Source organism: Salvelinus fontinalis, chromosome 26 (genome assembly GCF_029448725.1).
Source record: "Salvelinus fontinalis isolate EN_2023a chromosome 26, ASM2944872v1, whole genome shotgun sequence".
In the NCBI taxonomy this organism is placed as follows: domain Eukaryota; kingdom Metazoa; phylum Chordata; class Actinopteri; order Salmoniformes; family Salmonidae; genus Salvelinus; species Salvelinus fontinalis.
Genome location: NC_074690.1, coordinates 3,594,369 through 3,615,276, shown reverse-complemented (window position 1 = coordinate 3,615,276; position 20,908 = coordinate 3,594,369). Strand labels below are relative to the sequence as shown.

At 43.7% G+C, this 20,908-nt stretch overlaps 1 protein-coding gene across 4 annotated transcripts in view; it reads right to left on the bottom strand.

Moving 5' to 3' along the window:
- Nucleotides 1-20,908, bottom strand: part of LOC129823557 (acetyl-coenzyme A synthetase, cytoplasmic-like) — a 113,101-nt gene that overhangs the window by 66,600 nt on the left and 25,593 nt on the right. For all 4 annotated transcript variants that reach the window (XR_008754646.1, XM_055882386.1, XM_055882385.1 and 1 more), the window contains 5 exons: nucleotides 14,706-14,778; nucleotides 14,167-14,242; nucleotides 9,024-9,108; nucleotides 5,851-5,988; nucleotides 4,885-5,055 (listed from right to left, as the gene is read on the bottom strand). Coding sequence is in view for 3 of the 4 variants with exons in the window: in XM_055882386.1 (XP_055738361.1) it covers nucleotides 4,885-5,055; nucleotides 5,851-5,988; nucleotides 9,024-9,108; nucleotides 14,167-14,242; nucleotides 14,706-14,778 (543 nt within the window). In the remaining variant the exon portion in view is untranslated. The remainder of the gene's footprint in view (nucleotides 1-4,884; nucleotides 5,056-5,850; nucleotides 5,989-9,023; nucleotides 9,109-14,166; nucleotides 14,243-14,705; nucleotides 14,779-20,908) is intronic.

Genomic DNA, 20,908 nt, shown 5'->3' with positions numbered 1-20,908 from the left:
TACTGCTTTACATTAACATATGTCAGAAACCAGTTCTATATCAGTTCTATACCAGTTCTACTGACCAGTTCTATACCAGTTCTACTGACCAGTTCTATACCAGTTCTATACCAGTTCTACTGACCAGTTCTATACCAGTTCTACTGACCAGTTCTATACCAGTTCTATATCAGTTCTACTGACCAGTTCTATACCAGTTCTATACCAGTTCTATACCAGTTCTACTGACCAGTTCTAATGACCAGTTCTATACGAGTTCTATATCAGTTCTACTGACCAGTTCTATACCAGTTCTACTGACCAGTTCTATACCAGTTCTACTGACCAGTTCTATACCAGTTCTATACCAGTTCTATACCAGTTCTACTGACCAGTTCTAATGACCAGTTCTATACCAGTTCTACTGACCAGTTCTATACCAGTTCTACTGACCAGTTCTATACCAGTTCTATACCAGTTCTACTGACCAGTTCTATACCAGTTCTATACCAGTTCTATACCAGTTCTACTGACCAGTTCTATACCAGTTCTATACCAGTTCTACTGACCAGTTCTATACCAGTTCTATACCAGTTCTACTGACCAGTTCTATACCAGTTCTACTGACCAGTTCTATACCAGTTCTAATGACCAGTTCTATACCAGTTCTATACCAGTTCTACTGACCAGTTCTATACCTGTTCTATACCAGTTCTATACCAATTCTACTGACCAGTTCTATACCAGTTCTATACCAGTTCTACTGACCAGTTCTACTGACCAGTTCTACTGACCAGTTCTATACCAGTTCTATACCAGTTCTACTGACCAGTTCTATACCAGTTCTATACCAGTTCTACTGACCAGGTCTATACCAGTTCTAATGACCAGTTCTATACCAGTTCTACTGACCAGTTCTATACCAGTTCTATACCAGTTCTACTGACCAGTTCTATACCAGTTCTACTGACCAGTTCTATACCAGTTCTACTGACCAGTTCTATACCAGTTCTACTGACCAGTTCTATACCAGTTCTACTGACCAGTTCTATACCAGTTCTATACCAGTTCTATACCAGTTCTACTGACCAGTTCTATACCAGTTCTATATCAGTTCTATACCAGTTCTACTGACCAGTTCTATAACAGTTCTATACCAGTTCTACTGACCAGTTCTATACCAGTTCTAATGACCAGTTCTATACCAGTTCTACTGACCAGTTCTATACCAGTTCTATACCAGTTCTACTGACCAGTTCTATACCAGTTCTACTGACCAGTTCTATACACGTTCTAATGACCAGTTCTATACCAGTTCTACTGACCAGTTCTATACCTGTTCTACTGACCAGTTCTACTGACCAGTTCTATACCAGTTCTACTGACCAGTTCTATACCAGTTCTACTGACCAGTTCTATACCAGTTCTACTGACCAGTTCTATACCAGTTCTATACCAGTTCTAATGACCAGTTCTACTGACCAGTTCTATACCAGTTCTACTGACCAGTTCTATACCAGTTCTACTGACCAGTTCTATACCAGTTCTACTGACCAGTTCTATACCAGTTCTAATGACCAGTTCTACTGACCAGTTCTATACCAGTTCTACTGACCAGTTCTATACCAGTTCTACTGACCAGTTCTACTGACCAGTTCTATACCAGTTCTATACCAGTTCTAATGACCAGTTCTACTGACCAGTTCTACTGACCAGTTCTATACCAGTTCTACTGACCAGTTCTATACCAGTTCTACTGACCAGTTCTATACCAGTTCTATACCAGTTCTACTGACCAGTTCTACTGACCAGTTCTATACCAGTTCTATACCAGTTCTACTGACCAGTTCTATACCAGTTCTAATGACCAGTTCTATACCAGTTCTACTGACCAGTTCTATACCAGTTCTACTGACCAGTTCTATACCAGTTCTATACCAGTTCTACTGACCAGTTCTATACCAGTTCTACTGACCAGTTCTATACCAGTTCTATATCAGTTCTACTGACCAGTTCTATACCAGTTCTATACCAGTTCTATACCAGTTCTACTGACCAGTTCTAATGACCAGTTCTATACGAGTTCTATATCAGTTCTACTGACCAGTTCTATACCAGTTCTACTGACCAGTTCTATACCAGTTCTACTGACCAGTTCTATACCAGTTCTATACCAGTTCTATACCAGTTCTACTGACCAGTTCTAATGACCAGTTCTATACCAGTTCTACTGACCAGTTCTATACCAGTTCTACTGACCAGTTCTATACCAGTTCTATACCAGTTCTACTGACCAGTTCTATACCAGTTCTATACCAGTTCTATACCAGTTCTACTGACCAGTTCTATACCAGTTCTATACCAGTTCTACTGACCAGTTCTATACCAGTTCTATACCAGTTCTACTGACCAGTTCTATACCAGTTCTACTGACCAGTTCTATACCAGTTCTAATGACCAGTTCTATACCAGTTCTATACCAGTTCTACTGACCAGTTCTATACCTGTTCTATACCAGTTCTATACCAATTCTACTGACCAGTTCTATACCAGTTCTATACCAGTTCTACTGACCAGTTCTACTGACCAGTTCTACTGACCAGTTCTATACCAGTTCTATACCAGTTCTACTGACCAGTTCTATACCAGTTCTATACCAGTTCTACTGACCAGGTCTATACCAGTTCTAATGACCAGTTCTATACCAGTTCTACTGACCAGTTCTATACCAGTTCTATACCAGTTCTACTGACCAGTTCTATACCAGTTCTACTGACCAGTTCTATACCAGTTCTACTGACCAGTTCTATACCAGTTCTACTGACCAGTTCTATACCAGTTCTACTGACCAGTTCTATACCAGTTCTATACCAGTTCTATACCAGTTCTACTGACCAGTTCTATACCAGTTCTATATCAGTTCTATACCAGTTCTACTGACCAGTTCTATAACAGTTCTATACCAGTTCTACTGACCAGTTCTATACCAGTTCTAATGACCAGTTCTATACCAGTTCTACTGACCAGTTCTATACCAGTTCTATACCAGTTCTACTGACCAGTTCTATACCAGTTCTACTGACCAGTTCTATACACGTTCTAATGACCAGTTCTATACCAGTTCTACTGACCAGTTCTATACCTGTTCTACTGACCAGTTCTACTGACCAGTTCTATACCAGTTCTACTGACCAGTTCTATACCAGTTCTACTGACCAGTTCTATACCAGTTCTACTGACCAGTTCTATACCAGTTCTATACCAGTTCTAATGACCAGTTCTACTGACCAGTTCTATACCAGTTCTACTGACCAGTTCTATACCAGTTCTACTGACCAGTTCTATACCAGTTCTACTGACCAGTTCTATACCAGTTCTAATGACCAGTTCTACTGACCAGTTCTATACCAGTTCTACTGACCAGTTCTATACCAGTTCTACTGACCAGTTCTACTGACCAGTTCTATACCAGTTCTATACCAGTTCTAATGACCAGTTCTACTGACCAGTTCTACTGACCAGTTCTATACCAGTTCTACTGACCAGTTCTATACCAGTTCTACTGACCAGTTCTATACCAGTTCTATACCAGTTCTACTGACCAGTTCTACTGACCAGTTCTATACCAGTTCTATACCAGTTCTACTGACCAGTTCTATACCAGTTCTAATGACCAGTTCTATACCAGTTCTACTGACCAGTTCTATACCAGTTCTACTGACCAGTTCTATACCAGTTCTATACCAGTTATACTGACCAGTTCTATACCAGTTCTACTGACCAGTTCTATACCAGTTCTACTGACCAGTTCTATACCAGTTCTAATGACCAGTTCTATACCAGTTCTACTGACCAGTTCTATACCAGTTCTACTGACCAGTTCTATACCAGTTCTATACCAGTTCTAATGACCAGTTCTATACCAGTTCTATACCAGTTCTAATGACCAGTTCTAATGACCAGTTATAATGACCAGTTCTACTGACCAGTTCTATACCAGTTCTAATGACCAGTTCTACTGACCAGGTCTATACCAGTTCTAATGACCAGTTCTATACCAGTTCTACTGACCAGTTCTATACCAGTTCTACTGACCAGTTCTATACCAGTTCTATACCAGTTCTACTGACCAGTTCTATACCAGTTCTACTGACCAGTTCTATACCAGTTCTACTGACCAGTTCTATACCAGTTCTAATGACCAGTTCTATACCAGTTCTAATGACCAGTTCTATACCAGTTCTACTGACCAGTTCTATACCAGTTCTATACCAGTTCTAATGACCAGTTCTATACCAGTTCTATACCAGTTCTAATGACCAGTTCTAATGACCAGTTATAATGACCAGTTCTACTGACCAGTTCTATACCAGTTCTACTGACCAGTTCTATATCAGTTCCATACCAGTTCTACTGACCAGTTCTATACCAGTTCTACTGACCAGTTCTATACCAGTTCTACTGACCAGTTCTATATCAGTTCTATACCAGTTCTACTGACCAGTTCTATACCTGTTCTACTGACCAGTTCTAATGACCAGTTCTATATCAGTTCTATACCAGTTCTACTGACCAGTTCTATACCAGTTCTACTGACAAGTTCTATATCAGTTCTATACCAGTTCTACTGACCAGTTCTATACCAGTTCTACTGACCAGTTCTATATCAGTTCTATACCAGTTCTACTGACCAGTTCTATACCAGTTCTACTGACCAGTTCTATACCAGTTCTACTGACCAGTTCTATACCAGTTCTATATCAGTTCTATACCAGTTCTACTGACCAGTTCTATACCAGTTCTAATGACCAGTTCTATACCAGTTCTACTGACTAGTTCTATACCAGTTCTACTGACCAGTTCTAGTGACTAGTTCTATACCAGTTCTATACCAGTTCAACTGACCAGGACGCTGGTAGCCCCATTGGCCAGGGGTCCATAGGTGATGTAGGAGTGTCCTGTGATCCATCCTATATCAGCGGTACACCAGTACACATCGTCTGGCTGGTGGTCAAACACATACTTAAAGGTCAGAGAAGTGTAGAGCAGGTAGCCTGCTACTGTGTGGAGGACACCCTGTAGGGGAGGATGACACAGGGTTAACACACACACACACACACACACACACACACACACACACACACACACACACACACACACACACACACACACACACACACACACACACACACACATTTAGAAACACACACTTAAAACACAAAGGGTTAACACAGGACCACACACACACACACACACACACACACACACACACACACACACACACACACACACACACACACACACACACACACACACACACACACACACACACACACACACACACACACACACACACACACACACACACACACACAGGAACACACATTTAGAAACACACACTTAAAACACAAAGGGTTAACACAGGACCACACACACACACACACACACACACACACACACACACACACACACACACACACACACACACACACACACACACACACACACACACACACACACACACACACACACACTTAAAACACAAAGGGTTAACACAGGACCACACACACAAACACACACACACACACACACATTTAGAAACACACACTTAAAACACAAAGGGTTAACACAGGACCACACACACACACACACACACACACACACACACACACACACACACACACACACACACACACACACATACACACACACACACACACACACACACACACACACATTTAGAAACACACACTTAAAACACAAAGGGTTAACACAGGACCACACACACACACACACACACACAGTCAGCAATAGGCATTCCCAAACTGCCAGGCAGTGTGGTCAGGTCGTGTGTGACACTGTGTGTCCTACCTTTGGTTTGCCAGTAGATCCACTGGTATAAAGTATGAAGAGAGGATCCTCTGCATCCAGCCACTCAGGTTCACACTGCTCTGAGACCTGTCCCATCACCTCCTCCCAACACACATCACATGCAGCATCCCACGGAGTCTGGACAACAGGAAACACAGCAGAAATAGTACACAGTCAGAATACAGTAGAAAAACACCTGGAAATACTGCAGAAATACAACACAGTCAGAATACAGTAGAAAAACGCCTGGAAATACAACACAGTCAGAATACAGTAGAATTACACCAGGAAATACAGCAGAAACACAACACAGTCAGAATACAGTAGAAATACACCAGGAAATACAGCAGAAATACAACACAGTCAGAATACAGTAGAATTACACCAGGAAATACAGCAGAAAAACAACTCAGTCAGAATACAGTAGAATTACACCAGGAAATACAGGTAGTGAGAGGACAACATATACAGTTCATTCGGAAAGTATTCAGCCTTATTCTAAAATTGATTAAATTGTTTTTTTACCTCATCAATCGATACACAATACCCCATAATGACAAAGCTAAAACAGATATTTTTTAATTTTGGCAAATTTCTTAAAAATAAAAACTGGAAATATCACATTTACATAAGTATTCAGACCCTTTACTCAGTACTTTGTTGAAGCACCTTTGGCAGCGATTAAAGGATCCTCAGGAGGCTGAAGAAATGTGGCTTGTCACCTAAAACCCTCACAAACTTTTCTGGAGCTCTGTCATTGTGACCATTGGGTTCTTGGTCACCTCCCTGACCAAGGCCCTTCTCCCCCGATTGCTCAGTTTGCCCGGGCGGCCAGCTCTAGAAAGAGTCTTGGTGGTTCCAAACTTCTTCCGCTTAAGAATGATGGCGACCACTGTGTTCTTGGGGACCTTCAATGCTGCAGACATTTTTTGGTACCTTCCCCAGATCTGTCAACTGTGGGACCTTATATAGACAGGTGTGTGCATTTCCAAATCATGTCCAATCAATTGAATTTACCACAAGGTGGACTCCAATCAAGTTGTAGTAACATCTGAAGGATGATCAATGGAAACAGGATGCACCTGAGCTCAATTTCGAAATCTGATCGCAAACGGTCTGAATACTTATGTAAATAAAAAAAATCTAAAAACCTGTCTTCACATTGTCATTGTGGGGTATTGTGATGTCATTATGGGGTATTGTGATGTCATTATGGGGTATTGTGATGTCATTATGGGGTATTGTGATGTCATTATAAGGTATTGTGTGTAGATTGATGAGGGAAAAAATGATCTTAATCAATTTTTGAATAATGCTGTAACGTAACAAAATGTGGAAAAAGTCAAGGGGGTCTTTATACTTTATACAGTTCTATACCAGTTCTACTGACCAGTTCTATACCAGTTCTATATCAGTTCTACTGACCAGTTCTATACCAGTTCTACTGACCAGTTCTATACCAGTTCTATACCAGTTCTACTGACCAGTTCTATACCTGTTCTACTGACCAGTTCTATACCAGTTCTAAACCAGTTCTACTGACCAGTTCTATACCTGTTCTACTGACCAGTTCTATACCAGTTCTATACCAGTTCTACTGACCAGTTCTATACCAGTTCTATACCAGTTCTACTGACCAGTTCTATACCAGTTCTATACCAGTTCTATACCAGTTCTACTGACCAGTTCTATACCTGTTCTACTGACCAGTTCTATACCAGTTCTACTGACCAGTTCTATACTTGTTCTACTGACCAGTTCTATACCAGTTCTACTGACCAGTTCTATACCAGTTCTACTGACCAGTTCTATACCAGTTCTACTGACCAGTTCTACTGACTAGTTCTATACCAGTTCTATACCTGTTCTACTGACCAGTTCTATACCAGTTCTACTGACCAGTTCTATACCAGTTCTACTGACCAGTTCTATACCAGTTCTACTGACCAGTTCTACTGACTAGTTCTATACCAGTTCTATACCAGTTCTACTGACCAGTTCTATACCAGTTCTACTGACCAGTTCTATACCTGTTCTACTGACCAGTTCTATACCAGTTCTACTGACCAGTTCTATACTTGTTCTACTGACCAGTTCTATACCAGTTCTACTGACCAGTTCTATACCAGTTCTACTGACCAGTTCTATACCAGTTCTACTGACCAGTTCTACTGACTAGTTCTATACCAGTTCTATACCTGTTCTACTGACCAGTTCTATACCAGTTCTACTGACCAGTTCTATACCAGTTCTACTGACCAGTTCTATACCAGTTCTACTGACCAGTTCTACTGACTAGTTCTATACCAGTTCTATACCAGTTCTACTGACCAGTTCTATACCAGTTCTACTGACCAGTTCTATACCTGTTCTACTGACCAGTTCTATACCAGTTCTACTGACCAGTTCTATACCAGTTCTACTGACCAGTTCTACTGACTAGTTCTATACCAGTTCTATACCTGTTCTACTGACCAGTTCTATACCAGTTCTACTGACCAGTTCTATACCAGTTCTACTGACCAGTTCTATACCAGTTCTACTGACCAGTTCTATACCAGTTCTACTGACCAGTTCTATACTTGTTCTACTGACCAGTTCTATACCAGTTCTACTGACCAGTTCTATACCAGTTCTACTGACCAGTTCTATACCAGTTCTACTGACCAGTTCTACTGACTAGTTCTATACCAGTTCTATACCTGTTCTACTGACCAGTTCTATACCAGTTCTACTGACCAGTTCTATACCAGTTCTACTGACCAGTTCTATACCAGTTCTACTGACCAGTTCTACTGACTAGTTCTATACCAGTTCTATACCAGTTCTACTGACCAGTTCTATACCAGTTCTACTGACCAGTTCTATACCTGTTCTACTGACCAGTTCTACTGACCAGTTCTATACTTGTTCTACTGACCAGTTCTATACCAGTTCTACTGACCAGTTCTATACCAGTTCTACTGACCAGTTCTATACTTGTTCTACTGACCAGTTCTATACCAGTTCTACTGACCAGTTCTATACCAGTTCTACTGACCAGTTCTATACCAGTTCTACTGACCAGTTCTATACCAGTTCTATACCAGTTCTACTGTATACCAGTGGATCTACTGGCAAACAAAAAATATATGGGATTTGCAATAGGCTCCCAAACGGACACAGCTACATACCTGCGGTTCGTTAGAAACATCCCCACTTTTTATCCTCAGTGCGTGATGCTTAACTACTAGACATCTTTTAACGGTCGCTGATGCTCTGCGGAGAGAAGAAGAAGAGAGTTGTAAGAATTGTCAGCCAATCAGGGATTGACATTATGGGTTGCCCTATTGCCTTGGACAAGTGAACTGAGCGGTAACCCTAACCCAGCAAGTTGAACCTGCGATAGAAAATTAAGTAAAAACTGCAAAGAATTTAAGTAGCCTAAAATTGATCTTTCTGGTTCCTGCCCATTGTTGAAGTGAAAGAAAGATAGACAATGAATGGAATTTTTTGCAGTCGAGCAAGCTGAGCCTGCTCAGAGATTTATTTTACGATAAGAAACAAAATACAAAGAATTCGACTACTGATCTGTCAGATTCCCTTTGTGTAGGTGAAAGGCAATATACAGTGCATTCGGAAAGTATTCAGACCCCTTGACTTTTTTCACATTTTGTTACATTACAGCCTAATTCTAAAATGGATTAAAAAAATACTCATCAATCTACACACAATTCCCCATAATGACATCACAATACCCCATAATGACAAAATTCTATAATATTCTGAAATGAATTAAATAATAATTTTTCCACGCCCCATAATGACGAAGCGAAAACAGGTTTTTAGACATTTTAGCAAATGTATAAAATAAAAAAAAACTGACATACCTTATTTACATAAGTATTCAGACACTTTTCCACATTGTGCTATGTTACAGTATCATTCTAAAATTGATAAAATTAATATCTTTCCTCATCAATCTACACACAATACCCCATAATGACAAAGCAAAAAGTTTAGATTATTTTTGCAAATGTATAAAAAAAAACAGAAATACCTTATTTACATAAGTATTCAGACCTTTTGCTATGAGACTCTAAATTGAGCTCAGGTGCATCCTGTTTCCATTGATCATCCTTGAGATGTTTCTACAACTTGATTGGAGTCCACCAGTGGTAAATTCAATTGATTGGACATGATTTGGAAAGGCACACACCTGTCTATATAAGGTCCCACAGTTGACAGTCCATGTCAGAGCAAAAACCAAGCCATGAGGTCGAAGGAACACAGCGGCCTCCATAATTCTAAAATGGAAGAAGTTTGGAACCACCAAGACTCTTACTAGAGCTGGCCGCCTGGCCAAACTGAGCATGTGGAAAAAGTCAAGGGGTATGAATAGTTTCCAAATGCACTGTATGACACTTCTCCATGTAAATAGCTTGTTCACATTTTCTGGAAAGTGATCATTATCTTTGGGCAACCAAGAAATACTCCTGACAAGTGCCTTTTTAGACTTTAATGTCACTCCCTGATGATTCATAGAGCACATATAAACTCAGCAAAGAAAGAAACGTCCTCTCACTGTCAACTGCGTTTACCAAACTTAACATGTGTAAATATTTGTATGAACATAACAAGATTGAACAACTGAGACATAAACTGAACAAGTTCCACAGACATGTGACTAACAGAAATTGAATAATGTGTCCCTGAACAAAGGGGGGGGGGGGGGATCAAAATAACAGTCAGTATCTGGTGTGGCCACCAGCTGCATTAAGTACTGCAGTGCATCTCCTCCTCATGGACTGTTGTGCTTTGAGATGTTACCCCACTTGTCCACCAAAGCACCTACAAGTTCCCGGACATTTCTGGGGGGAATGGCCCTAGCCTTCACCCTCCGATCCAACAGGTCCCAGACGTGCTCAATGGGATTGAGATCCGGGCTCTTCGCTGGCCATGGCAGATCACTGACCTTCCTGTCTTGCAGGAAATCACGTACAGAACTAGCAGTATGGCTGGTGGCATTGTCATGCTGAAGGGTTATGTCAGGATGAGTCTGCAGGAAGGGTACCACATGAGGGAGGAGGATGTCTTCCCTGTAACGCACAGTGTTGAGATTGCCTACAATGACAACAAGCTCAGTCCGATGAGGCTGTGACACACCGCCCCAGACCATGACGGACCCTCCACCTACAAATTGATCCCGCTCCAGAGTACAGGCCTTGGTGTAACGCTCATTCCATCTACACTAAACGCGAATCCGACCATCACCCCTGGTGAGACAAAACCGCAACTTTTTGCCAGTCCTGTCTGGTCCAGCGACGGTGGGTTTGTGCCCATAGGTGACGTTGTTGCCGGTGATGTCGGGTGAGGACCTGCCTTACAACAGGCCTACAAGCCCTCAGTCCAGCCTCTCTCAGCATATTGCGGACAATCTGAGCACTGATGGAGGGATTGTGCGTTCCTGGTGTAACTCGGGCAGTTGTTGTTGCCATCCTGTACCTGTCCCGCAGGTGTGATGTTCGGATGTACCGATCCTGTGCAGGTGTTGTTACACGTGGTCTGCCACTGCGAGGACGATCAGCTGTCCATCCTGTCTCCCTGTAGCTCTGTCTTAGGTGTCTCACAGTACGGACATTGCAATTTATTGCCCTGGCCACATCTGCAGTCCTCATGTCTCCTTGCAGCATGTCTAAGGCACGTTCACGCAGATGAGCAGGGACCCTGGGCATCTTTCTTTTGGTGTTTTTCAGAGTCAGTAGAAAGGCCTCTTTAGTGTCCTAAGTTTTCATAACTGTGACCTTAATTGCCTACCGTCTGTAAGCTGTTAGTGTCTTAACGACTGTTACACAGGTGCATGTTCATTAAATTGTTTATGGTTCATTGAACAAGCATGTGAAACAGTGTTTAAACCCTTTACAATGAAGATCTGTGAAGTTATTTGGATTTTTACTAATTATCAATGAAAGACAGGGTCCTGAAAAAGGGACGTTTCTTTTTTTGCTGAGTTTAGTAGCCTAAATATGCTGCTGATATGCTGTCATATGTCTCCTGGCTGCGATCGACATACGTGTTGTTTCACACATCGGAGAACATACACATCGAGATCGCTAAGGGAAGCAGACAGATGGGGTTTCCCTACAGAATCAGAACCTTCAGCGTTGCCAAGCAGACAAAGCTCTTCTTCAACAGCTGATACGGTCTGGCTCTCTGTGTCTGTGTGTTTGTATGTGTATGTGTATGTGTATGTGTATGTGTATGTGTATGTGTGTGTGTGTGTGTGTGTGTGTGTGTGTGTGTGTGTGCGCGCCCCAGCTCCTATCTCAGTGGTTAGGTCATCATTATATTAACAGTAAATTGAATCCGTCATAAAGAGAGAGAGAGAGAGAGAGAGAGAGAGAGAGAGTTTATTTCACTTTTGTATATTATCTACCTCACTTGCTTTGGCAATGTTAACATCTGTTTCCCATGTCAATAAAGCCCCTTGAATTGAATTGAGAGAGAGGAGAATAGAGAGAGAAATACAGAGACAGAGAGAGAGAGGAGAATAGAGAGAGAGAGAGGAGAATAGAGAGAGAGAGAGAGACAGAGATAGAGGAGAAGAGAGAGAGAGAGAGAGAGAGAGAGAGAGAGAGAGAGAGAGAGAGTTTATTTCACTTTTGTATATTATCTACCTCACTTGCTTTGGCAATGTTAACATCTGTTTCCCATGTCAATAAAGCCCCTTGAATTGAATTGAGAGAGAGGAGAATAGAGAGAGAGAGAGAGAGAGAGAGAGAGAGAGAGAGAGAGAGAGAGAGAGAGAGAGAGAGAGAGAGAGAGAGAGAGAGAGAGAGAGAGAGAGAGAGAGAGAGAGAGAGAGAGAGAGAGAGAGAGAGAGAGAGAGAGAGAGAGAGAGAGAGAGAGAGAGAGAGAGAGAGAGAGAGAGAGAGAGAGAGAGAGAGAGAGAGAGAGAGAGAGAGCGAGAGAGAGAGCGAGAGAGAGAGAGAGAGAGAGCGAGAGCGAGAGCGAGAGCGAGAGAGCCAGAGCGAGAGAGCCAGAGCGAGAGAGCCAGAGCGAGAGAGCCAGAGCCAGAGCGAGAGCGAGAGCGAGAGCGAGAGAGACAGAGCGAGAGAGACAGAGCGAGAGAGACAGAGCGAGAGAGACAGAGCGAGAGAGACAGAGCGAGAGAGACAGAGCGAGAGAGACAGAGCGAGAGAGACAGAGCGAGAGAGACAGAGCGAGAGAGACAGAGCGAGAGAGACAGAGCGAGAGAGACAGAGCGAGAGAGACAGAGCGAGAGAGACAGAGCGAGAGAGACAGAGCGAGAGAGACAGAGCGAGAGAGACAGAGAGAGAGCGAGAGAGCGAGAGAGAGAGACAGAGAGAGAGAGAGACAGAGAGAGAGAGAGACAGAGAGAGCGAGAGACAGAGAGAGCGAGAGACAGAGACAGAGCGAGAGACAGAGACAGAGCGAGAGACAGAGAGAGAGCGAGAGACAGAGACAGAGCGAGAGACAGAGAGAGAGCGAGAGACAGAGAGAGAGAGAGAGAGAGAGAGAGCGAGAGAGAGAGAGAGAGAGAGAGAGAGAGAGCGAGAGAGAGAGAGAGACAGAGAGAGGAGAATAGAGAGAGAGACACAGAGAGAGGAGAATAGAGAGAGAGAGAAAGAGAGAGGAGAATAGAGATATAATCATGACCAGATGATAGATGATAACACTGAGAGAGAGAGAGAGAGAGAGAGAGAGAGAGAGAGAGAGAGAGAGAGAGAGAGAGAGAGAGAGACAGAGAGAGACAGAGAGAGAGAGAGAGGAGAGAGAGAGAGAGACAGAGAGAGAGAGAGAGAGAGAGTTTATTTCACTTTTGTATATTATCTACCTCACTTGCTTTGGCAATGTTAACATATGTTTCCCATGTCAATAAAGCCCCTTGAATTGAATTGAGAGAGAGGAGAATAGAGAGAGAGATACAAAGACAGAGAGAGAGAGGATAATAGAGAGAGAGAGAGAGAGAGAGAGAGAGAGAGAGAGAGAGAGAGAGAGAGAGAGAGACAGAGAGACAGAGACAGAGCGAGAGACAGAGAGACAGAGAGAGAGAGAGAGAGAGAGAGACAGAGAGAGGAGAATAGAGAGAGAGAGAGAGAGAGAGAGAGAGAGAGAGACAGAGACAGAGAGAGGAGAATAGAGAGAGAGACACAGAGAGAGGAGAATAGAGAGAGAGAGAAAGAGAGAGGAGAATAGAGATATAATCATGACCAGATGATAGATGATAACACTGAGAGAGAGAGAGAGAGAGAGAGAGAGAGAGAGAGAGAGAGAGAGAGAGAGAGAGAAAACACTGTAAACAGGATGACATACTTCTCCTTGCACTTTTCTAGAGCTTCATCTGCTATCTGCTTCAGGTTGATCCATTTCTCCCCTCTGTATACACCATCTGGAGCGAGAGGGAGGGAGGGAGAGAGGGGGGGAGAGAGAGAGGGGGGGAGAGAGAGAGAGAGAAAGAGATGGGGGAGAGAGAGGGGGGAGAGAGAGAGAGAGGGGGGGGGAAGAGAGAGAGAGAGAGGGGGGGGGGGAGAGAGAAAGGGGGGTGGGGAGGAAGAGAGAGAGAGAGAGCGAGAGAGGGGGGTAAAGAGACCCAAGCCAACATGTAATTACTTTACAACTTCTGATAACAACAGATGACACTCACCACACCAGGACGTTGCCTAGCTAGAGTCTAAAGTCCACATGAATGGTGTCATTTTATTGGGCATTAGCCACGTTGTACATGAATGGTGTCATTTTATTGGGCATTAGCCACGTTGTACATGAATGGTGTCATTTTATTGGGCATTAGCCACGTTGTACATGAATGGTGTCATTTTATTGGGCATTAGCCGGTAGCCACACTATCTTACCTGCAGTCACCAGGATACTACACTGGGAATCCAGGATCCTCTCACACAGAGACTCAGAGGAGAAGCCTGCAAACTGACCACCCCCCCCCCACACACACACACACACACACACACACACACACACACACACACACACACACACACACACACACACACACACACACACACACACACACACACACACACACACACACACACACACACACACACACACACACACACACACACACACACACACACACACACACACACCACAGCAGGTCATTTCAGACTATCTATTGGAGTCCTTTAACAGAACATTGTGATTGATGGTTATTGTTCATACACTTGATGCATAAAAAAAGAAGTTGTTTGATATTTGCCTAGTTGCTCAATCTGTTTTAGTCATCGGTCAACAAACAGCTGAAGTTAAAGGAGTTGACTAAAGTCGATATTATTCTGGGACCAGGTTGGCCTTCAATGAGTTAACAAAGTGATTGTCACCAGAGGGGGGCCTGATCCTTTACAAACTGCCACTTGTGAAGTGGACAAGGTTAATAGTTCACAGGAGCAGAGAGACACTCAGTTTATCGTTATAAATCTGTCATACCAACCGTATTCATGCTTCTACACCTGCATTGCTTGCTGTTTTGGGGGTTTTAGGCTGGGTTTCTGTACAGCACTTTGAGATATCAGCTGATGTACGAAGGACTATATAAATTGATTTGATTTGATTTGATTCAGAGCAATCCACTTTATTATAGTACATTGTTTCAGGACTCCATGGACTCTGGATCTATACGTTTAATAGTGCTCAGCAAAAAAGGTGTTACAAAACCACTTCTATCTAGAATGTGCTTTGTCAAATTCAAACTAAATGAGACAAAGCAATACAGCCAGGATGGAGAACAGAATGACCCAGGATAGAGCCAGGATAGAGCCAGGATAGAGCCAGGATAGAGCCAGGATAGAGCCAGGATACCCCGGGATAGAGCCAGGATAGAGCCAGGATAGAGCCAGGATACCCCAGGATAGAGCCAGGATACCCCAGGATAGAGCCAGGATAGAGCCAGGATAGAGCCAGGATAGAGCCAGGATACCCCGGGATAGAGCCAGGATAGAGCCAGGATAGAGCCAGGATAGAGCCAGGATACCCCGCGATAGAGCCAGGATAGAGCCAGGATAGAGCCAGGATACCCCAGGATAGAGCCAGGATAGAGCCAGGATAGAGCCAGGATAGAGCCAGGATAGAGCCAGGATAGAGCCAGGATAGAGCCAGGATACCCCAGGATAGAGCCAGGATAGAGCCAGGATAGAGCCAGGACAGAGCCAGGATACCCCAGGATTGAGCCAGGATAGAGCCAGGATACCCCGGGATAGAGCCAGGATACCCCAGGATAGAGCCAGGATACCCCAGGATAGAGCCAGGATAGAGCCAGGATACCCCAGGATAGAGCCAGGATAGAGCCAGGATAGAGCCAGGATACTCCAGGATAGAGCCAGGATACCCCAGGATAGAGCCAGGATTCCCCAGGATTTCCCAAGATACCCCAGGATAGAGCCAGGAAACCCCAGGATAGAGCCAGAATACCCCAGGATTTCCCAAGATACCCCAGGATAGAGCCAGGATACCCCAGGATTTCCCAAGATACCCCAGGATAGAGGTAGTGACACTTCAAAAACCAAACTATCTCTGTAATTTGAATTTAATGTCACATTCATGAAACTTTAAACAAAGCATCATAAAACAATGATCCAACAGAAATGAGGTCATTATATTTAAGCGGGTCAAAAACAGCCCCTGCAAATTAACCCTGGGACAACCCAGACATGGGGTATTTATAAATTCAGCCCCTGGGACAAGGGCATGGGGTATTTATAAATTCAGCCCCTGGGACAAGGGCATGGGGTATTTATAAATTCAGCCCCTGGGACAAGGGCATGGGGTATTTATAAATTCAGCCCCTGGGACAAGGGCATGGGGTATTAATAAATTCAGCCCCTGGGACAACCCAGACATGGGGTATTTATAAATTCAGCCCCTGGGACAAGGGCATGGGGTATTTATAAATTCAGCCCCTGGGACAAGGGCATGGGGTATTTATAAATTCAGCCCCTGGGACAAGGGCATGGGGTATTTATAAATTCAGCCCCTGGGACAAGGGCATGGGGTATTTATAAATTCAGCCCCTGGGACAACCCAGACATGGGGTATTTATAAATTCAGCCCCTGGGACAAGGGCATGGGGTATTTATAAATTCAGCCCCGGGGACAACCCAGACATGGGGTATTCATAAATTCGCTATACACACACTATAACCTTTTCATGAGTCGCAAGGTTACGACTGAAATACTGTCTGGCTCGGCTGGCTAGTGAAATTACTGTATGCTTACTATAATGCTGGCCCAAATCCCATTATGACAGTTATAGTGTACTTGGCCCCTGTTTAAACCCACCCTGGGCTGGAGAAGGACTAGCCTGGTTTGTCTGTTTAAACCCACCCTGGGCTGGAGAAGGACTAGCCTGGTTTGTCTGTTTAAACCCACCCTGGGCTGGAGAAGGACTAGCCTGGTTTGTCTGTTTAAACCCACTCTGGGCTGGAGAAGAACTCAAATCCTATTCCCTACACTGTTTGATTCTCTAGAACTGTGTGATCCTGTCTTTTGTTTTGACTTCCTGATAGACTCTGTGACTAGTGTTTACAGAACAGTTGTTTGCTGGTTTGACTTCCTGATAGACTCTGTGACTAGTGTTTACAGAACAGTTGTCTGATGGTTTGACTTCCTGATAGACTCTGTGACTAGTGTTTACAGAACAGTTGTCTGCTGGTTTGACTTCCTGATAGACTCTGTGACTAGTGTTTACAGAACAGTTGTCTGCTGGTTTGACTTCCTGATAGACTCTGTGACTAGTGTTTACAGAACAGTTGTCTGATGGTTTGACTTCCTGATAGACTCTGTGACTAGTGTTTACAGAACAGTTGTCTGATGGTTTGACTTCCTGATAGACTCTGTGACTAATGTTTACAGAACAGTTGTCTGCTGGTTTGACTTCCTGATAGACTCTGTGACTAGTGTTTACAGAACAGTTGTCTGCTGGTTTGACTTCCTGATAGACTCTGTGACTAGTGTTTACAGAACAGTTGTCTGCTGGTTTGACTTCCTGATAGACTCTGTGACTAGTGTTTACAGAACAGTTGTCTGATGGTTTGACTTCCTGATAGACTCTGTGACTAGTGTTTACAGAACAGTTGTCTGATGGTTTGACTTCCTGATAGACTCTGTGACTAATGTTTACAGAACAGTTGTCTGCTGGTTTGACTTCCTGATAGACTCTGTGACTAGTGTTTACAGAACAGTTGTCTGCTGGTTTGACTTCCTGATAGACTCTGTGACTAGTGTTTACAGAACAGTTGTCTGCTGGTTTGACTTCCTGATAGACTCTGTGACTAGTGTTTACAGAACAGTTGTCTGATGGTTTGACTTCCTGATAGACTCTGTGTCTAGTGTTTACAGAACAGTTGTCTGCTGGTTTGACTTCCTGATAGACTCTGTGACTAGTGTTTACAGAACAGTTGTCTGATGGTTTGACTTCCTGATAGACTCTGTGACTAGTGTTTACAGAACAGTTGTCTGCTGGTTTGACTTCCTGATAGACTCTGTGACTAGTGTTTACAGAACAGTTGTTTGCTGGTTTGACTTCCTGATAGACTCTGTGACTAGTGTTTACAGAACAGTTGTCTGATGGTTTGACTTCCTGATAGACTCTGTGACTAGTGTTTACAGAACAGTTGTCTGATGGTTTGACTTCCTGATAGACTCTGTGACTAGTGTTTACAGAACAGTTGTCTGCTGGTTTGACTTCCTGATAGACTCTGTGACTAGTGTTTACAGAACAGTTGTCTGATGGTTTGACTTCCTGATAGACTCTGTGACTAGTGTTTACAGAACAGTTATCTGCTGGTTTGACTTCCTGATAGACTCTGTGACTAGTGTTTACAGAACAGTTGTCTGCTGGTTTGACTTCCTGATAGACTCTGTGACTAGTGTTTACAGAACAGTTGTCTGCTGGTTTGACTTCCTGATAGACTCTGTGACTAGTGTATACAGAACAGTTGTCTGCTGGTTTGACTTCCTGATAGACTCTGTGACTAGTGTTTACAGAACAGTTGTCTGATGGTTTGACTTCCTGATAGACTCTGTGACTAGTGTTTACAGAAGAGTTGTCTGCTAGTTTGACTTCCTGATAGACTCTGTGACTAGTGTTTACAGAACAGTTGTCTGCTGGTTTGACTTCCTGATAGACTCTGTGACTAGTGTTTACAGAAGAGTTGTCTGCTAGTTTGACTTCCTGATAGACTCTGTGTCTAGTGTTTACAGAACAGTTGTCTGATGGTTTGACTTCCTGATAGACTCTGTGACTAGTGTTTACAGAACAGTTGTCTGCTGGTTTGACTTCCTGATAGACTCTGTGACTAGTGTTTACAGAACAGTTGTCTGCTGGTTTGACTTCCTGATAGACTCTGTGACTAGTGTTTACAGAACAGTTGTTTGCTGGTTTGACTTCCTGATAGACTCTGTGACTAGTGTTTACAGAACAGTTGTCTGCTGGTTTGACTTCCTGATAGACTCTGTGACTAATGTTTACAGAACAGTTGTCTGCTAGTTTGAGTTCCTGATAGACTCTGTGACTAGTGTTTACAGAACAGTTGTCTGCTGGTTTGACTTCCTGATAGACTCTGTGACTAGTGTTTACAGAACAGTTGTCTGCTGGTTTGACTTCCTGATAGACTCTGTGTCTAGTGTTTACAGAACAGTTGTCTGATGGTTTGACTTCCTGATAGACTCTGTGACTAGTGTTTACAGAACAGTTGTCTGCTGGTTTGACTTCCTGATAGACTCTGTGACTAGTGTTTACAGAACAGTTGTCTGCTGGTTTGACTTCCTGATAGACTCTGTGACTAATGTTTACAGAACAGTTGTCTGCTAGTTTGACTTCCTGATAGACTCTGTGACTAGTGTTTACAGAACAGTTGTCTGCTGGTTTGACTTCCTGATAGACTCTGTGACTAGTGTTTACAGAACAGTTGTCTGATGGTTTGACTTCCTGATAGACTCTGTGACTAGTGTTTACAGAACAGTTGTCTGCTGGTTTGACTTCCTGATAGACTCTGTGACTAGTGTTTACAGAACAGTTGTCTGATGGTTTGACTTCCTGATAGACTCTGACTAGTGTTTACAGAACAGTTGTCTGCTGGTTTGACTTCCTGATAGACTCTGTGTCTAGTGTTTACAGAACAGTTGTCTGCTAGTTTGACTTCCTGATAGACTCTGTGACTAGTGTTTACAGAACAGTAGGATATAAGGGCCTTCTCAGAGAAGATCGGTCAGTTTCTGTGCTGGGTGGTGTCTCCCTGTGGCGACTTTCAACAACCCGGTTTCTGTGCTGGGTGGTGTGTCCCTGTGGCGACTTTCAACAACCCGGTTTCTGTGCTGGGTGGTGTGTCCCTGTGGCGACTTTCAACAACCCGGTTTCTGTGCTGGGTGGTGTGTCCCTGTGGCGACTTTCAACAACCCGGTTTCTGTGCTGGGTGGTGTGTCCCTGTGGCGACTTTCAACAACCCGGTTTCTGTGCTGGGTGGTGTGTCCCTGTGGCGACTTTCAACAACCCGGTTTCTGTGCTGGGTGGTGTCTCCCTGTGGCGACTTTCAACAACCCGGTTTCTGTGCTGGGTGGTGTGTCCCTGTGGCGACTTTCAACAACCCGGTTTCTGTGCTGGGTGGTGTCTCCCTGTGGCGACTTTCAACAACCCGGTTTCTGTGCTGGGTGGTGTATCCCTGTGGCGACTTTCAACAACCCGGTTTCTGTGCTGGGTGGTGTCTCCCTGTGGCGACTTTCAACAACCCGGTTTCTGTGCTGGGTGGTGTGTCCCTGTGGCGACTTTCAACAACCCGGTTTCTGTGCTGGGTGGTGTCTCCCTGTGGCGACTTTCAACAACCCGGTTTCTGTGCTGGGTGGTGTCTCCCTGTGGCGACTTTCAACAACCCGGTTTCTGTGCTGGGTGGTGTGTCCCTGTGGCGACTTTCAACAACCCGGTTTCTGTGCTGGGTGGTGTGTCCCTGTGGCGACTTTCAACAACCCGGTTTCTGTGCTGGGTGGTGTGTCCCTGTGGCGACTTTCAACAACCCGGTTTCTGTGCTGGGTGGTGTGTCCCTGTGGCGAC